The sequence below is a fragment of the Microchirus variegatus genome, assembly GCF_963457635.1.
Source record: "Microchirus variegatus genome assembly, chromosome: 13".
Taxonomy (NCBI): Eukaryota; Metazoa; Chordata; class Actinopteri; order Pleuronectiformes; family Soleidae; genus Microchirus; species Microchirus variegatus.
The window spans coordinates 6,357,090-6,376,659 of record NC_139814.1 but is presented as its reverse complement, the minus strand read 5'-3'; the positions used below and the strand labels follow the sequence as shown (position 1 = coordinate 6,376,659).

At 40.9% G+C, this 19,570-nt stretch overlaps 1 protein-coding gene across 1 annotated transcript in view; it reads right to left on the bottom strand.

Annotated features, from left to right (window-relative positions):
• Positions 1 to 19,570, bottom strand: part of csmd3b (CUB and Sushi multiple domains 3b) — a gene marked incomplete at both ends in the record, with an annotated part of 347,168 nt that overhangs the window by 93,061 nt on the left and 234,537 nt on the right. The window contains 3 exons of the mRNA XM_083899904.1: positions 3,316 to 3,428; positions 4,186 to 4,289; positions 13,439 to 13,560. Of these exons, the coding sequence (XP_083756030.1) occupies positions 3,316 to 3,428; positions 4,186 to 4,289; positions 13,439 to 13,560 (339 nt within the window). The remainder of the gene's footprint in view (positions 1 to 3,315; positions 3,429 to 4,185; positions 4,290 to 13,438; positions 13,561 to 19,570) is intronic.

Below are 19,570 nucleotides of genomic sequence, written 5' to 3'. Positions count from 1 at the left end.
AGTAAAAGGCGACTGAGGGCAAATGAGCACCTGTGTCTGTTTCAATTGGCAGGAATCAGCTGCTCCCTCTAAGTGGAGCAGAAGGCTTCGCTCTGTGTGGAGAAATGAATTCTGCATCAATCCAAATGGCAGCTGCTGAATTTAAATAATACAAAGCAGCGGCGGGTGCTGCAAAATCCTGCGGTGGCCCGTACAAATCTCAAAAGTCAGATGAGCTTGTGACAGAAGGCTGCTGCGGCCACACGGAGCTCACGCACACTATTTTAGCAGACACATTTACAATATAGTTACAAGTACTGGGGTAGAGTTAAACGTTTAATTTGCATCATTTCTAGAAGAAAATTCAGCATATTTCTTTTGCCCTGGTCTGGGTTTTACCTCCTTGTCCATTTCCTATATGAGTATGTACTATTCTTGAAAGGAAAAAAACAAACATTTGAACTGTATTTAATGATGTTATGGATAAAACAGACATATAAAATCCACCACACTGCAGACGATCCTATTTCTTAACCAGCCAAAATCCGATTTGAAGTCGGATAACACGAAATCAAATCACTCTAAAACATACGGTACATAAAAAGGGGCCCAGCAGGCATCCATGCATTACAACCTTTTTTTTCATTTCATACAAACTTAAATAACTGGAACGTTGGTGTAGGGTTGTTAAATTCAAGCCATAAAGCAAATTTAAAGGCAAATAGGATTTGGAAGTACATGTATGTATATTTATATTGTCTGCGTCCACAGTCACAGATATATTATGCTCTAAAATCTCAATACTGCCCCTTTATGGACTGTGCAGGCAGATATATAAGCTGATATTAAATTCATGTATTCATAGAGTAGACAGAAACTCACTGAAACTTTTATGTAAAGGACTCTTATAGTTATAAATGAAACATCAAGGTTCAGGACTGTGTGTGTGTGTGTGTTAAGTCAAAGTGTTGCCAGGTTGGTGACCTTGGCTTTAATAATAGATAATGATGACAAAAAAGAGAGAGGGATGCAGAGGAAGAGGAAGTGAGCGAGTGTGTGTTTAAGAGAGAGAAAGAGGGACAGAGAGATGGAATGATGAAGTGAAAACAAGAAAGAGACACAAGTCACAGCTGAGAGTGAAGATGAGAGAAGATTGGTGTCTGGAGGGAAGGGGGAGTAGATATAAGCAACCAAACGACGACGAGTGAGAATGCTGTGATTTTAGGAAATACAGAGAGCGAGAGAGAGAGATGAGGAAAAAATGGACAAAAGAGAGACAAAAACAAAAAAAGAAGGAAAGAGAGGGCGAATGTGACGAGTAAAAGAGCCGAGTGACTTGTTGGAAAAGCTCCGTCGGCTCGCTGATGGAGGGCCTGTCTAACACACACACACACACACAAACACACACACACACACAGACATACATAGGCACACACACATTGCATCAGTGACTTTGCAGAAAAGAGTCACTAATGATGTTTATATTTCACGACCAAGGCTGAATACGGGAACACACAGAACACACCGAACACACCATCACTTCCTCTCCTCTCCCCCGTCTCACATTTCACTAAAAACACATGTTCACCTCACACAAAGACCCCGTGCTCGCCCACCTCTATGGTAACACTTGTGAGTGATATCGTAGATGCCATCGTAAAATAGCCTGTCTTCTTGCATAATAAATCCAGTTTAAATGTATTCTCAATGGTTAATATATGACATACATCCACTGCGATGCATGTGTCAGACCATCACAGCCGAACAATGGAGTATTATTACAAGCATGGATGCTTTTAGATGGTGGCACCCTCCATTAACTTCTCTATTGATCTCGGAGGGGAAATTAGGCAGAAGAAATGAATGGATTCCCGGAGCAGATGCAGTTTCTAATTCCGAGTTGATTTCTTTTTAAACATGCACACCTGCACCTTTAGCATTATTATCAATAGTCGTGTCGTTTTCTAGCCTTGAATACTTTTGTGCTTTACCAAAAGGAAACAAAAGGCCTACACTTTAATACGACTATGTTATCATGATTGAGTATGAAGGTAGAAATTGTCATTGTCACTCAACTCTTGGAACTTATGGCGTCACCAGAATTAGCAGCGTGACCTCATTATATGTCAATAAATCCACAGATGATGGCGACACCGTGTTCAAAGCTCACCCGCTCTGTGTTTCGTCAACTTTATTTTTGAAAGGTTATTAATTTTTAATATGGTAAGACCTAATCTAACAGTGTAGGAAATACTCTGTTCTTTACTGATATTCACAGGTCAGTTGTTGCGAGAATAATCTGACAGGAACCCTGTTCTCTACAACTACTACTGAGGCCAACTCTTGTCCTGGTTAGTATTTCCTTCAAAGTTCCTCTGTGTTTAAAACAGAACTTTAATTATATTTATACTATTTTTATTTTACTCACAGTCAAAAGTGTCTGCAGGACAAATATATTTTGCTGGACAGCAGCCACCGTGACCACAATTCAACAGCAGAATAATAGCATATTGGATTTCTTTTCATTTTCCCAAGATTCCCCTTGAGCCACTCGCTTTTAATAGTTCACCATTAAGCTACCAAACTCTTTTTGGACATTCAGGTAGAATGGAAAAGGACAAAGAACAAAAAATGTGTCCCTCGATGATTTTTGCTTTTTCACGGTGACAAAACAATTGAAACTATGATCTTTGATTGATTCAAATGCTAAAATGGAGCCAAATAGAAGCAGAAGTGAAGTCAAAAGTCAATTTGAAGACAGAGCCAAAGTTCTTTTGACTCTGTTAGGATACAAACAATAAGCAATGGCTTTCACAATAATGTGTGAGAGGGGGCGGAAGAGACATTTTTAGTCATGTCTACGGATATCTTTTTCTTATCACTAACATCAAACTCACTGGTGTCCTCAGCAAGTCACCTGCCAAGTTTGAAGCCTGTCAAGCGATACATGTTCCTTGCATTTATAGATAGATATGTGATCTCAATGTGTGAAAAGCCTTGGTGTGAAAATAACTTAAGACTGGTCTATAAACACATCTCACTGTCTCTAAAACTAAAGAGATGCTAATTGACTTTCAAAGTAATTCGCCTGTAAATGCACCAACAGACATCAATGGTTTGATTTATGCATTTTGTATGGTGCGTGACAAAATTGCCCCCTTAAGATTTTCCAATCCAGTCTCTCTTGATGAAAACACCTTCTTTAATCACGTTTTTAACTGTTGCTTCCAGGGCGTAGCAGAGGACTGGATGAATCCTTCTCTAACATGCAGCATATGTATTAACCTTCTGTCTTTGTACCCACTTTAAAACTCAAATGCATAGGTTATCACTTACCTTTATAGTTGATCTTAAAGCCTATCGATCCAACACTCTCATCTGACTGTAGGTGAAGCCACATCTGGTGAGTCATACTGACGATCAGGTCAGGAACGAAGCTGCCTGATAGACTGAAAGAGAAAAATCATTCATATTATTCACCGTCATTTTCTCGAATGAGCTCACACCCTTGATTGATTGGAAGTCGTGTACTGAAATGTCACAGATTGCGTTGCTTTGTTTGGAAACTGAGAGATTTCAGAACCATTATGCAAACAGACCTTTTGTCTGCTAACACTAAAAACCATCTGCTTTGCAAAAACTACACTTTCATGCTTCTGGGGACTGTTAAACATGTAACATTGAGTTAATCTTTTTAAATTGAGTACAAATGGCGCACTATTGTGTAAGAAAAGTGCATCGATGGCCTCTTATGAAGCCTTACGGTCAATATGATAAGACGAGGTTCACTGCACAGGTGCTTTTTTAAAATTACAGTCAGAAAATTAATTAAAGAAGGACATTTTCTGAACGATAGTAAATGAATCGTTCCTATTTGCGATCATCTGCCAGCTCAGTTGTCATGTTTGATACATATATAATTTAAACATATATGAAGGATACTTGAACTGAATTGTGATCACCACCACCACCACCGATTTATTTAGAAGAAATACTACAATGCAGACTGTGCCACATCTGATCACTGATTAATAATGTAGTAAAGTAAGGTTGATATATTTATAAATCTGAAAATCACACGTTTATTTATAATCTGTGTTATATTTGACACCCTGTATCCCAAGTGGATAACAAAGAAAACTCCCAAAATATAAATATATATATATTTTTCCACATAAAGCACATAAAGAGGAAAGCAATACTTACACTTGCAATATAGTTGTCGGATCGCCCACTTCACCTCCGTCTCCGATCGTCAGAGTATCATAGGCTATCTCCAAGTCGAACTCTTCAAAGTTGATCTGGATTACCTACAGTACACACACACAGACACACACACAGACAATTCAGAGTCTATTTAAATTGTAAATTCAAAGGTTACAAAAGCAACAGCTGGTAAAGTAATAGCGCCAATGCTGGTTCAACAAGGGTATCAGCTTATTCTGATCCATTTTCTCAATGAGACCAAATAGAGTGAAATAGTGCAAGGTCATAAAAGCAAGATATTACACAGTAAATTCAAATGTATACCTGCAAATTGATATTGCCCTCCACTGACCCCAATCTTAATGCAACAGAGCTGATTCCATGTTTAGACTTTCACCTATGAACAATATGCATTGCACTATAATAACGACAGAGCAAAGGTCTAATTAGTAATTAAAATCATTAATGCGTCACACAGTGTGGTAGGACTGTATTAATCACACTCTAAGGAAGACTGCGGGGATGATGAGCTGCTCCTCCTACACGGCACTTAAAGTGGGGAGAATCTGCACACAGCCCAAAACTCAGATCTGGAATCTTTAAACCAACAATTTGTGTTTCATCTGAGAACAGAGAGAAACCCATTTGGCAGAGACGAAGAGGGAAAAATAGAGATGGGAGGAAGAAAAAAGAGAATCGAGGCACAGGAGAGATGGAAGGGGTGGGCACACAGGGAGAAGGAAGAAGGTGGAAGAAGGGAGGAGAGAATAGGAGGAGAGAGGGGTAATATGGAATCTTTGATAGCAGCATCAGGATATTTTCTCATTTGACTCTCGACGGGAAATTAAATCGCTTTCTTTACGGTTTCTCCTCTTCCTCTTTAGGTGTGAGGAGTTTTCAGATTCAGAACTTCATCTCACTGACATGGGCCTCATGCATTCTGGTCTGTGAAGCGTGTGCATGTTTACAAGCTTTCTCTCCCCTTTTTTACTATCTGAACACCTCTGCAACCTGAACACCTCGGGACACGATAGCACTAATGTGTGAGTGTAAACAGCTTATCCCTCAGTCTCAGCAACACTACCTCATGCACCACATCTGTGATGAGACAACAATGGTAAAAAAAAAAAAAAAAAACCTGAGCAAAACATTAAATAAATTACACAAACAAACATAACGGTGGAATGGCCTTGATTTCAACATGTGTTTTATCACTCTGTCTGGTTTTATTTTGATTTATTCTGTGTTATCTCATCTTCATACTTGTCTATGTCCTGTTTGCACACAATTAATGGTGGTTAAAATGGTTTAAACTGAGCAACAACATTTTTTTTTTCTGTTTTAACCTTCAGAACACAGAGCATTTCAGCTGCTTTTCCCCCATGTTCACCAACGATAATAAACACACCTGAAAACACCTAAACACACCTAAAAATGAAAGAAAGGTGGTCTATTTTGTGACTTCTGCACAAGTATCGCTACTCCTGGACTAACAAATAACAAATAAGAACACAGAAAAACACATTTTGTAAAGCCTGAAGGTGTGACCTATAAACACACACCCCTAGGATGTCCATATAAGGACTTGCGTATTATTATTATTGTATTATTATAGTATGTGTATTTACCAAGGGTGCACTAGTGGCACAGATCTGTGTGAGGAAAATTTTAAATATCAACAATTGTAAATTTGTCATTGGTCAGTGTGACAGTACTTCCTGCTCGGGGAGCCAAGGATCAAGAAGAGCAAACAATGTTGGGCCATGTTTCAGCTCGGGTGAGTGGGACTAAAAAGATACGTTGGCTTCGTTTCCTCGACATGATAGGAGCTCAAGGTCTGAGGCACTTTTGGCTGCAGATTCGCCGCATTAACTTTGAGTTTTTTCTCTTCATCTTTTGTCATTGTTTGCCTGATTTGATTTTGTTCATGGGGTAAATCATTAATTCACAAAGAGGAGCTTTAAAGAAAAGAAAAAAAGTTGTTGGTGAATTGCAGCAAAGGCGGGACATTATGTCTGATATTAACTTTACGGGAGGTACAGCAATTGATGTCGCAGTGCCACTGTAAAATTAACAAAGATGTAGAGCAGCGGCGCCACATTCCCCTGATGTGACTGGAAGGGAGTAAAACAATGGGGGCCTACAGAGGAGAAGCAGTGATCTGCCCATCGCTCACATTGCTGACTCAGTCGTATCAGCATGTAAGGCGGCAGATTGGATTAAAGCATTACCTACAAACCTGCTAAACTCTCACTGGCAAGCACACACACGCACAGGAACACACTCGCACAGACAGGCACCACTCAATGGAGATTAATGTGTCTATTTCTGTGATTACATAGTCACCATTTTCACACTTATCATATTATTCCTTTGAGCCCAATGCAGGCTTTCAATACAACAGCATGTCTGACAATAAATAATCCACACCAGTACAGGGGAGGGCTGTTTTCACACATGCACCGTCATCAAAAACGGCAAGATCAGATGTTAAAGAAGGATTTATTGTCATCGCTTCACTTTCTTTCATTGGATACTTTGCTTCACTTCTTGTGGCAACAACATTTTAGTAAATGTATGTTTCATAAGCTCACTTCTTATCTCCGTGGGGCAACCATCGCAAGACGTTCTGCAGGTACATTAAATAATTCATGCACTTGAAGAGCAGATTATCTTCTAAATAGCAGAATCGATGTGCTTGAGGTTAAAAGCGCTGATTTGAGTAGGGATTTAGCCTCCAAGGTGATATCTTTTCAGATTTTAATATAGTACCTGTAAGAAAAGGCTGCCTGCTACACATATTGTAATATGTTGGGGCAGTAAAATGTCCTCCTGAATTTAGTCTCTTTTCTACAACTGGGACTAAATTATCATATGCTTCACCATCAATGCTGTTTTATAGTTTTTAATCTAGATGTACATTAGCAACCGATTTTCCAACAGTGCTTCACAACTGTAATAGGCAGAGGCGCAGCTTGTGAACAGGCAAGGCAGGCAACTGCTTGGGGCCCCGAGACCAATAGGGGGCCCCCCGACACTGAAATGTGCAGTGACCAGCCGCATCCCAGTCTCCCTTAAAAAACAATGGGCGATTTGCAATGACATCTCAGTAGGAAACCTCCCTAAAGGGGCTCCACCTCACTTTAACCTCTGTGAAGTTATCGTTCTGCAAGTTGGAAAATGAAGAGAATTATTTGCAGTGTAATGCATATCTTTTTTTACTCAGTTTATATATGTTTTTTTTCAGTTATTTACAGTATTTTATTGTTCTATATTTATATTGTGTTATAATGTGGGTTCTTTACAGTGTAATGTATTTTTTTTTACTAAGCTTATATATTTAAAAAAAAAGTTATTTACAGTATTTTATTGTTCTTTACATTTATATTTTCACATACTTTTTAATCACAAGGTTTTTCCATGTTTTTTCATTCATTTAAAAAAAACAAAAAACTATTTTGAACTCATACATATTTCGTTGGTGTCAGATTATTTATGACATAATGGTGATGAACACTGGTTGGAAGGAAGGGCCCCCCTGAGAATTTTTGCTCAGGGCCCCTACAGACTCTAGAATTGCCTCTGGTAATAGGTTCACGTGTAGTCACAGTATTGAGTGTATGCTGTGCTACTAAAGCTGCCATTCATCTGCATGTCTGAAAAGATAAATGTTCCCGTTTTGGAAGCTGCAAAATATTGTATGTATTTCATTTGTACATGCAGCGGCGGTGTGTTTCCTCAAAAGTGCTTATTTAGACAAAAAATATATGAAAAATGGGCTCTTTTTTTTTTTTAAGGAGCCTTGGAAAGGCTGAGGGCAACAACAGCATCGAAAGATTCGAACAAATAAGTCGAAGAAATAAAGCGAATAGGAGGCAGTTACAGGGTAAAGTAGCAGGTGATGTAAACTGTTACAAATAATGACTGTTAGCGGCTTGGTTAACCAGGTAATAGAAACGATCCAGTCACCCTCTGGTTCTGTGGCAGCAAACAGGCCGGGCTTGTTTGGCCGTGCACTTTGAAAACACAGAGGCTCTTTGTGTTCCATTGACGGAAACTGGTCCAGCTCCTATACATCCTATACAGAACCGCCTCATGCCACATCAGCATAGTTCACACAGCATTAAACACATCGAGGATATAACTGCATTACTCTGAGCTCATGCGTGTCTCTCTCTCTCTCTCTAACTCTCTGCGCTTATATGATAGTGAATGCTGCACTGATGTCATCTTATAGAATGTCATTACTGACAACGTGTGGGTCAGTGTTTATATATATATATGCATACTATTTGTCTTTTCTGTTTGCGTGCACGTGTGTGAACACTCCACATATTTCTCCTCTCCTCTAATTGGTTGGTGTTCACGCGAGCATCCATCTCTCTGCCGCTCTTCCCTCTGTCTTCCACTCCCTCTTTCTGTCACTGTCTGTCTCTCTCTTTCTAATTGGCTGCTGCATTTCCCCCCTTTCCATCCATCTATGGCTTCTAGCCAATGAGGCGACAGAATTGGATTTCTGCTTGACAAAGGACTTCCTTTAGGTTCTCATGAAGACAATGAGGTGGTGGTGGGGCTCCTCCCTGCCCATACCATAATAAGATCTAGGGATACCTTGCAGATGCAATTACTGAAATGATCTGAACCACCTGGTGGGTGACACACACGAGCCTGGGGAATAAAAGATTGAGCGTGACAGCGCTGGAGTAAACCCTCAGCCACTTGCTCCCTCTCCTTGAACATGCTTCCGCCTATCCGTGCTATAAGTTATAAGCCACTGTGAGGAAGAGCTTGGCTTTAGCAGAAGAAGACTGATGGCGAGAGAGTGTTGTAACTTAGTGTTTTTCTCTGTACTTCTGTATCATTGAGCCAAGTCCACCGGGTGCCTGTTTAGAGACCTACTCTGCACAGGGGGACCTGAGGGAAAGGCTATGCAAGAGTTTTACTGTTGCTATGCAACTACTTTTCAGAAAAAAAAAAAAAAAAGCGCTTTTGAATCGCATTGCTCTTTTGCTCAGTGTTTAATATTTTTTAACCTGAGCCCTAAAAAAAGTGCTTTGCTGTTCATTCTGTCAAGAAGATGCAGGAGCGCACCATTTTACTGACAGTGAGCAAAACACAGCGAGCAAAGGAAGCCAGTGCAGACATTTCTGCCTTGTGGCTTTGTGATGTAAGTCTGATTTGTGTAGGCCTACAGGGCATTACTAAACCCCCTGCATGCAAATAAGTATGAAGGGAGCCAAAAACCCAAACTTTTCTTTCTTACTGAATATCTTTGTATCACACTTTGTGTTTGTTATCGTGGAGTCTCGTCGTCTTCTGTGTCTTCTGTTCGTGTTTGCCTGATACTGCATTCAAATTCAGGAAGTGAGAGGGTGATACGTCCAGTGTTACAGCGTAGATTTATGCAACAGAACATTTTATACATTCTAATTGTGTGATCACTGGTATTAGTGATGAAGGGAAAGTGACTGATGAGAAGAGAAGAGAGGAGAAGAGAAAGAGAAAAAGTCCACTAATGGTCATCCTGTGCTGCCATGCCCAAGGTTAAACGAGAGCGGGAGAGAATGAATTGGCTCTAAAGGCTCAATCTGCCAAAACTTAAATGAAGCAATAACATCAGAGGAGCTGCAGAACCCCATTAACATTTAACCTGAGAGAGAGGGAGCAGAGAGAGGGAGAGAAGGATGGAGTGAATGGAGGCTGAAAGACAGAGACAAAAGACAGAAAAGAGGGTGAGCAATGGCAACCATGTATCTCTTTACTTTTAGAGTATGAAAAGGAGACAGGGAGACGTGAAGAAGGGAGTGCATGGAGAAAGGAGAGGGAGCGTGTATGAGTGAAACAGTGAAAAACAGAACCACCCAGCCCCATCTTGCTCCTCTCTCTCTCTCCCTCTCTCTGTGTTCTCCATTTCTCCATAGTAATTTGATAGTTTCAGGCTGAGCTCTTTAGTGACAAATCTTGGTTAATCTGAGGACAGAGCCTCTGGGAGTGTCGAGGAGTAGGAGGGATAGACAGTGTGGAAGCAAAAAAGAAGGATGAGACAGAAAGAATGAGAGAACGAGAGTGCAGAATGCAATAGGAAGAGACCTGAACAAGAAATTCAAAAAAGAGATGTTCTGCTGGCGGGGAGAAGCAGGATCATTTGGGATTATTCCCTTCCCCTCAATATGTTGTGCAGCTTGCACCAGCAAACCTCATTCCCATCGTCCCTTTAATCAGCTTTTAGACACTTTTGTGGGAACTTGTGTTTGTCTGTTTTGTTGCTGTCTCTCCTCGGGGGACCGACTGACCGCTCACCTGCCCACTAAACTGCCCCCTCATTCCCTCATCAGCCTCCTAATCAAGGACAGCTTTTTACTGCCAGTACACCAGATCGCCAGTGCTCCCATTCTGTTTCTCGCCCATTCTTGCTTGTTACCTGCTGTTTACCTGCCAATTCCCCACTGTTTGTTTGCATGTACCACCTGCCAGGCATAAGCCTGCTTTTAAACTTTGCAAATGATTCTCTTTTCCTGTAGAGGTGGCTGTGAATCTGTAAATTCCCAGCGAAACGGCGAGATAATGTGAATTCCTAAAACCATAATCCATAACCACTATGTCCAAATCCCCTATAGGAGGGAGGCCAATGTCCTTGTACTAAAGCGTGTTTGTTGCAAGCTTCAAATGGTTCATTTTTTAACAGTATCATCTAAAGTATGGTCCTTTTTTTACTTACCAATACTACAATAAATTATAAGCCATTGTGTTTGCTGAAATACGTATGAAACTAGCGTTATTGAACTACTGCTTTTCCCAAAGAAACTAAAAACATTCCTCATAATTGCCCCTTTAAATAATACCTCATGTCACATTTGAATTTATGAACTTACAGTCCATTTGCGCAGCTTCATTTTGACTGCTTAATACTGTTAAGATATGAAAGCATCTTTGTTTAAATCCAGCCATAAATCCACTGGTGGGAAATGACAATGATCAGAAAAGTTTGACTGAAGCAAAGATGCTAATCCAAGAGCAAGATGAAGATTTACATACTGAGGCTGATTGTCTCCATGATTTAGATAATGTGAATTTCCTCGCATGATGTGCCTCCTCACAAGTGTCCAGTTTAAAAATGGAATACTGATGAGAGCTGGATTAGGAGTCAAACAAAGGGATTTGTCACTTTTTAGTCACACATATCCACTCGTTTTCCCCCACCAATTTGATAAATCTGAAACCAAAGATGATAAAAAAAAGAGGATATTTTCTAAAATATATATGAAAAAACGGGAATTTTCAAAAACTCATTTGTTTGTTTCCATACACAATGATTGGGAGTTAGTTCACCGAGATAAGCAGTAGGTGGCACAACAGTGCAGGTCACCACAGAAAATGAAAATGGCAAAATGAGCCTAAATCTCACCTGATTTGGAATATCAGTAAACATTTTCCTGAGGAGTTAATGTCTCAGCCGCTAGTTTCGCGTCTTCTCCAATTGAACATGATTTCAGTTTATTAAATTATGTTCCCATGAAGGCTACATCACTAAACAGCAGTACCAGCACCTGTAGATACATGCAGTTATATGTAGTAATATCTGAATCTGTCTGAAATGGAGGTATGTGATTACGACATGTCATCCTGTATTTGCTGAATCTGTTTCCATTTTAGTCATTAGCATTTATCTGTTAGCGATTTGCTCACACTTCCATCTCCCATGAATGATCAGTTTTGTATATTAAAAAACCCCAAAACAAGACAAGACACAGTAGCTGGCCGACTGTCTTCTTTCTCATTTTTTTGTTTTGGTTCATGTTTTTGCCATTTTGAGGTGGTTTATAACCTGTGTGTGTGTGTGTGTGTGTTCCCAAATGGATGTTCAGACTATTCAGATCAGGTACTGAACAAACCCACAGACACCTGTAATTTAATGCAGTGTCATGACACGTATACTGTGTGGTGCAGCGGAGTGCATGACACGTATACGATTCTGGGCGGTGCACTGTTGTAGTTGTATGACACATTAACGGAAGTAATGGTAGTCATTCAGTGTGTCTTTTTGATGCAGTCTATTATGACACTCAAGTACAAGGCATCGCCGTATTTTGTGAGGCATCTGTAAATATAAAACGTGTCGTTTTTTTGTCTTTATTTGCAACAGTGTTTTGCTAATTTCCATAATCATGCATAATACATACACAGTGACTTTTAACTTATTGTGCGCGTGCACGCACGCACGCACACACAAACACACACAGGGTCATTAGTATTGTAGCCTTCAGCAGTCACATGCACAATGCAGCCTTCAACAGAGAATGTACTGCTCTGGGCTACAAACCACAGGCCTTGGGCGGTGACAGTAAGAGTTGTGGTCTAGGTCCTTACTTATGTTGTAGGGACCTACATTTGTTTACACCGTATCATTATGCATCTCCCTTACAACAAGAAACGATTCAATCATGATAACTTGAAAGGAAAAAAAACATTATTTTCGGTTTAATCAACGTGTTCCTGCACGTGTGTAAACATCTGTGTGTGCGTGTGTGTGTGTGTGTCCCTATGGTGCTGACGCAGGTGTTGCTATTGACGACAGAACGGTCACCACAGTGACCCTGAGAGGAACACGGATGTGCCTCCTGAATACCAATCACATTTCTCCTGGGACTTAAAGTGACCAATCACAGCAATCCACGTGACCTCCAGCCTATCATCACTCACTTTGCGAGATTAACCAATCACATGGCATTAAACGCTCGCGTGCCCTGACGAGCGTATGATTTATGATACCTGTTGTATGAATTATTGTCAGGACATTTCAATTATGTACAAATGTTGCTTAACAAACTTTGTTAATGCCTGTAAGAGTTGCTGCGTTATATCAATTAAAATTAGATTGAATGCATGGAATTTAAATAAAGCAATGCCTGGGAGCTAGTTTTCAGGTAGACAACAACCACTCCTGCTCTGCCAGTGATGCTGTGGACTATTTAGCATTTTATAAGCCCCACTTCAGCCTCATCTTTCACCTGTAGGATTTAAATTGTCATTTTGAGAGTTATATATTCTTGGCATTTAGCCTGGGCATCTTTGCAGGCATTAACTTTTGAACAGGCCCCCATTTTTAATGCAATAAACAGCTTAAATATTCATATGCCATTCAAATCCAACACAGTAATTAAGTAATGACTGAGGTGATTAACGGAGACAATTTGAACATGAGTTTGTTTGACAGAGACATAGAGACAAAAAAGGAAGAGGGAATGGGATTTACCTTGTTGGGATTTGAAGCAGTAATTATCCACACACACTGTGCGTTGCTCTCATATTGAATTGGAAAGTTAGGAGAGGTAAAGGTTCCGGAGGGACCCTGAAGATTACTGCCGCACGTCTTCACTGTAAACAGAGGGAAATAAGGTGGTTGTTATAAGCAGCAGCTGTAGAATTAGAAGTGGTATTAGAGCAAGCATTTGATACACAGCTGAGGCAGAGAGAGAAACAATTAAATGTGACACTAATGCAAGGTTGAGCGCTATGAAAGAAAAGGGTGTGGTGGTGGAGAAGAGAAGAGAAGAGAAGAGGGTCAGATAGATGTTATTGATACTGTCAGCAACATCTCCCTGGACAGAAGTACTTAATTGGAAGCTATTGGCTGTGAAATACCACAGGATTAGCTAGAGTTACCGCATTGACGGATAGAGACACTACCAGCAATTTACTCTCAAAATCTATTGAGTCAACAACTTCCATCTCGCTGGGTAATAATTACATTCCATCTTTAAGAGAGGTAAAACATCTTCACTGCAGCCTGGCACAGCACAACATATAACATAGTAAGATGCATCAGATACAGTGGCTTGATTATTGGACATGAATGGCTGACTGATGGTGTAAATGTACAACTATGTGATATGAGTGGTGACTCTCTACGTGAATCAGCACAAGAGTATCACTGCATGTCAACACTCAGACTGAAATTACACTCAGTGGGGTGTTGAGAACGACACATGCTATTTGTTTGATAAACCAGCTAAGCCTTTATTAGACTCTGTGTTCCGACTGGATGTGATAGAGAACCTGCTTGTCTGTCCTTGGGTCGTCCTGTTAGAGTTGGGAGGTAATTTTCTGGTTGATTTGAGGCAGCGTTTGTTCCTTAATTAGTTTGTTCAGTGGTAAGCCCAAGAAACACGTAACAGGCAAACGCATTCACAAACACGCGCCGCAAAAAAGAAAAAAGGGAGCACGAGCGCTTACATGGTCCCATTTTACAGACATGTGCACACTCGGTCACACACAGATTGACACGTATGGCACAAGAAAGACACAGATGCTCTCAACATGGCGAAACAACACACTTGTACACACACACACACACGCCATTAGCAGTGTCATAAGAAAGGAGTGTGTGCAAGAAGACACACACAAAGAGATGCAGCCAGAGGTACAGCATACTCACCATCAGCACACAACTCACATAAAACACATACTGTACTTACAAAAGTACTCCCAGTTGCACAAACACTGGCCTAGTTGTTACTTTGACTTAGTGGTCACTCTAAAGGAAAGGGACAAGTAAAAGAATCGCATCCCGGGGTCTGTGAGGTGCTGTAAGAGTCACAATAAGCACAGAGCACCACAGAAGACACCGCCTCTGTCTGTCAGGCTACACTCACATTACAAACCAGTGCAGATCAGATTGGATGGTTCACATCCATAATTACAAGTGTCTTGCATTTGTGTGACCAGAGCATGAATTCTGTTATAATCATTGTCACCGTAAACTAAAAGAAATAATTGTTTGTCATCTTCTGGTTTGGTAAAGGAAGCATTTGAGGTAAGACAGTTGCCCACTCCTCAGGTGACATAAAATTCAAGGACTTTTCAGGACCAATTCCCTCAAATCCAAGGACTGAATGTGCTGACACAGCTTAAGATGGGAGGGCAACTTGTAAGAGCCGCTTGGCCAATGGCGTCCGCTTTTATTGATTTGCAGCACACTCAGCATCTGGCAAAGAGATTGTCCTTGGGAAAATGCAATCGCCCGGTATCACGTCATTTGCTCTCTCTCTCACTCTTGCTTAACGATACTCGCTCATTGTTCTGCATGGAATCTCGCGTCAACAGCAGGGAGAGACAGTGTCCGGTGTCTGCGTAGGCCGAGTCTACGTATACATCGAGCAACGCGGGGCATGGAACAGTAGGTGGTGTAATAACAAAGAAGGGGAGACAATTACTGGAATATCAACTTGGCTTCTTTCATGCACAAAATTCAAACACTTTCAATGATCCATGTCTATTTAGGGCCTTGAATATTATTTTTTCATAATTGACAAACTTTCAAGGAACCCTGGAAGTAGCTAGTTAGTCGCCAGGGGGCGTTGAGAGAAGTTTGAGTCTTTTCCTACTGGACTAAGTCACTAGTTTCAGGTCTTTGACTGCACATGGTGTGAGTTTTGTAAATTATGTTTTCAATTTATAGGAAAATAAATTGACAGCTCCAATAGCCATATAGGTGTCTGGTTGCTGATGACTACAGTGAATTTCCAGTTTTAGAAAGTGACATTGCATTGGTAAGATCGCGATTCTCAGTGCCTCACAATGTAAGCTTGTTTCATAACTGGAATAACTGAATGTCAACTTTTATGCACAGTTGTCACACATGTTACAAAGGTGATATGTAACTGGTCTATGACTGGATTCCTCCACAGTACGAGTCGCTTCCGCCTGGTAACGTAAACAAAGTCTCTCTCTTCCGAGTCTGAGTTTAACCTGAATGAACCCTGTTCATAGCCTACTTGGTTCTCTAATTCTCAATGCATCTCCAGATGACCTTCTCTTGTATTCAGCTCATTGTAATTTATACAGTGACAGATACACAGAGATGAAGAGTGGGTGAGTTTGAGTAGCACGTGAGGAGTGATTTATCTGCATGTCTCGACGAGGGCCTGTGTGTGTCTTCGTAACAGTGTGCGTATGCGTGTGCGTTGACAGCTCAATCAGTGTGGCCTGAACGAATGGCCGGCCGATTGCCGCGCCAGCAGCAGTATGGGCACGGTGTTGCTATAGCGATAGTGCAGAGAGAGTTATCACTGGAATTACCAGAGGAGCTAACATCCCATAATTTATATTAAACTCCATCCGTCTCTGAGCGTGCATCTGTCTGTCCCTCGCTCAATCTTTCTCTCACGCGCGTTCCATTCACATTGTCCTGGTCCCTCTGCCAGCCATTGTCTGTAGTTCACGAGTCACATTACACTCCATCATCTTCTCTCAGTATCTGTCCATCCCCATCTCTCTCTTCCACTTATTTTTTTATATCTCGTGTGTCTTTTGTACAATTTACATCAACGTTAATGTTCTGCATTATAAAAACGTAATTACATCTGTGTGATATATCTCTGCAATTTTGTATGTTTTAAACTTTAATAACACTTCACACTGGCTGCACCTTAAGTGTTCAATGATGTAGTTTTCATTATTGGCACTTTCAAGCCAATGAGAAAGTGCCTATCACTTTTATATCCATCCTCTTAAATATCCACTAGGGGGTGACTCAACTGGTTTGCACAAAGAAAACTGTATTTATGAAACAACCAAACTTCTCACATGACTTATAAATACATTAGCATTTCCTTGAAGATGTTTATGGTCTATGGGTGTCCAAACCTTTTTTAACAAGAGCCAGATTTGATAATATGGACATTCCCGGGGGCCAATGGTCCCTGAAGACCTTTTTTGTAACAGTAAAAGTTTAAAACAAATCCACGGTTTAAGAATAATTCAATTTTCATTGTCACAATTTTCATTTTTAAACCAAATCTAAGCCACGCAGGAGGGAAAAAAAATAAATAAATCAGACTTTCTTGATCGAAACGGCACAAAACGTAAACAAACAGACATTATTCCCCTTTCTTTCCCCTGGCTCGGTTCATTCCAGGTGCACCTGTGTCTGAACACATTGCTATTTATATAGGGAATGCAGGAGCCAATGATTTCCACTGAGGAGACAGATCTGTACATATATACCTTCCCAGTGGGTCAGGCTGGTTGGCCAGTGAGTGATGTGGGCAGATGTGAGTGAAAAACACAAGCAAAACAAAGAAATGAGAGCTGAAAAAGCAGTGTTTAAAGAGGGGAAAACAACTCAAGGAACTTTAAAGAAAGGTACCAAAGTCAGGTTTGAAGTCAAGAACAAGCTCCAGGAGTTGATGGTGACGAGACAGGAGCTCACAGTCTCACACGATGATGTGGCTGCCATACAAATAATTGCTGTGTTACATTCAAGGCGTTACGTAAGTTTCGGCACTAATGTGCGAGACACTTTGCTCGTTATTTCAATTCTCAGCTGAAGCAGCAGCATAACACTTTACTAATGGAGGTAAAGAGACAGAACCACAGCAGCAGATACGTCATCTTGAGATCTGAGGGGGGTTTGTCTGTGTAAGCTCAAGCCCCGGGATACGAGGTAACAGTTGATAAACCACTGAGCAACAAAGTGGTGGGTTGCCACTTGGTGGCTAAAGCATCATCATCTAATTTAGCTGCTACGAAAACAAGGTATTGGTGAAAATATAAAGCAATTTTTGCATGGAAGAGACAAAGCAATCACATCTCAAGGCTCTATTAGTGCTGCAGGGACATATTTGACTCTTTAGCAGCTAAAGTATTATTTATTTTCTACTCAATAATCTGTTTTTCCTTCCTTGTCTCTGGTCCTGGGCAGGAGCATCTTGCCAAAACAGGGTTTGTCTCTTGTGATTAAAGACAGATTGTTGGTTTAAAACAAGAGCAGAAAGATCTGTAAACATGTCGAGCTTGGTAACATTTTTACCACATTGTTATTAACACAACATGTGTAGCTGAAAATGAGTTGCATCTAAGATTTCCGTGTGGTGGCCTCGCACTCATCTCCTCCTGTTTGTCAGTCTGTGTCACTGTGTCATCATTATTCACACTGGCATGCAGTGTAGAGGGCATGAAGCCACACTCATAATCAAAGTGTTAATACGTTCTAGATTAAATTAAAAACTTTGATGAAGTCTAGCTGGTACTAAAGACATATTGATGGAACGCTTTCAGGCTCGTACCACAGAAAGAGAGTGTGCGTTGTGTGCCTAACAACATGGCCTCTTTTCAGTTTATACATTCAGATCCGCTGAATTCCCCTCAGGATTCTCCATTTCTCTCACTAGCACACATCTACACAGTCATGTATTCCAACATTTACCCTGATGTTCCGGAGAAGAATCACATTGTTGAAACCTCCGACGGCCTTGCTCACAACTTGCTCCAAACTTTATTTTTGACGGTTTCGGAGTGTAACTGACACGCCCCATCAGCGCAGTGAAGGATTCTCTGAGGGAAAACTTCTGAGTGTGAATTTTATTCCTGCATTGAAGTGTTTTGACGTGGTTTCTCCATTCTAGCATGGCGGAAACTCACAATTGTCTCCTTCAATCTGATGCCTGCCCTTAGACTAAACATCTATAACTATGCTGCTTTTTCAGCAGGATGGCCTCTGTGGTTAGTGAGCCACCGCCAAAGCAGAAGACGCTGGAGGTTCAGTCATACAGTAAAACCTGCTGAGGCATACCAAGGTAAGTTACCCAATACTGGCTCAATTCAAATTTCTCAGGCACTGAGAGCAAATACATTTTTGGTCTCAGTATTTTTGAAGAGTGGCCATCCTTTTGATAACATTTCCTTTTGTCTTCACTTAAGAGTGACAATGCCATTTATCACCATTGACAATACCACAATAAAGGCCCTTTTCCACTAGCTTGACATGACTTGCCTCGACTCGGCATGACATGGTTATTTTGCGTTTCCATTAGTGAAAGTACCTGAAGTGATGTCGACAGACTGACCGACCACTGATTGGTCAGAGTGCCGTCGCAGGAACAGACGTGAGCAACAACACAAGAATCAAGCCAAACAACGCCGAACTGTAGATCAGTTAAAAAGACTTAAATCTATATATGTTAGTTATGGAGGTCTACTTACATACATTAACTTGTTTTTATGGTCAAAACCCTCCTAGTTGCTGTTAACGAGCCGATAGAAATCCTCTTTTCTGACGGTGTTTCCCAGCCGCGAGATTTGAGACTCAACTCTCTCACCCAGGAGACAAGAGTCTTGTGATTGGCCAATATATTCAGCACACCCTCTCTCAGAAGCGCAGCTCCCCCCTCTGGAACGGTGGATACACTGCTACTCATTATCAAAACATTGTTTTAACAATGTTTAAAAATAGCTTCTTCACGACTCCCAGCCGCAGTCAGACCCAGAGTCAGAAGACACTGTCGCTCGTGAAACACCTCCACAAGGGACGTTATTCTTCTTCTGCGGTTCAATGTACGCAACCGGATGTGCCCAGACTAGTGCCCGGAGCAGGACGATCTGCTGT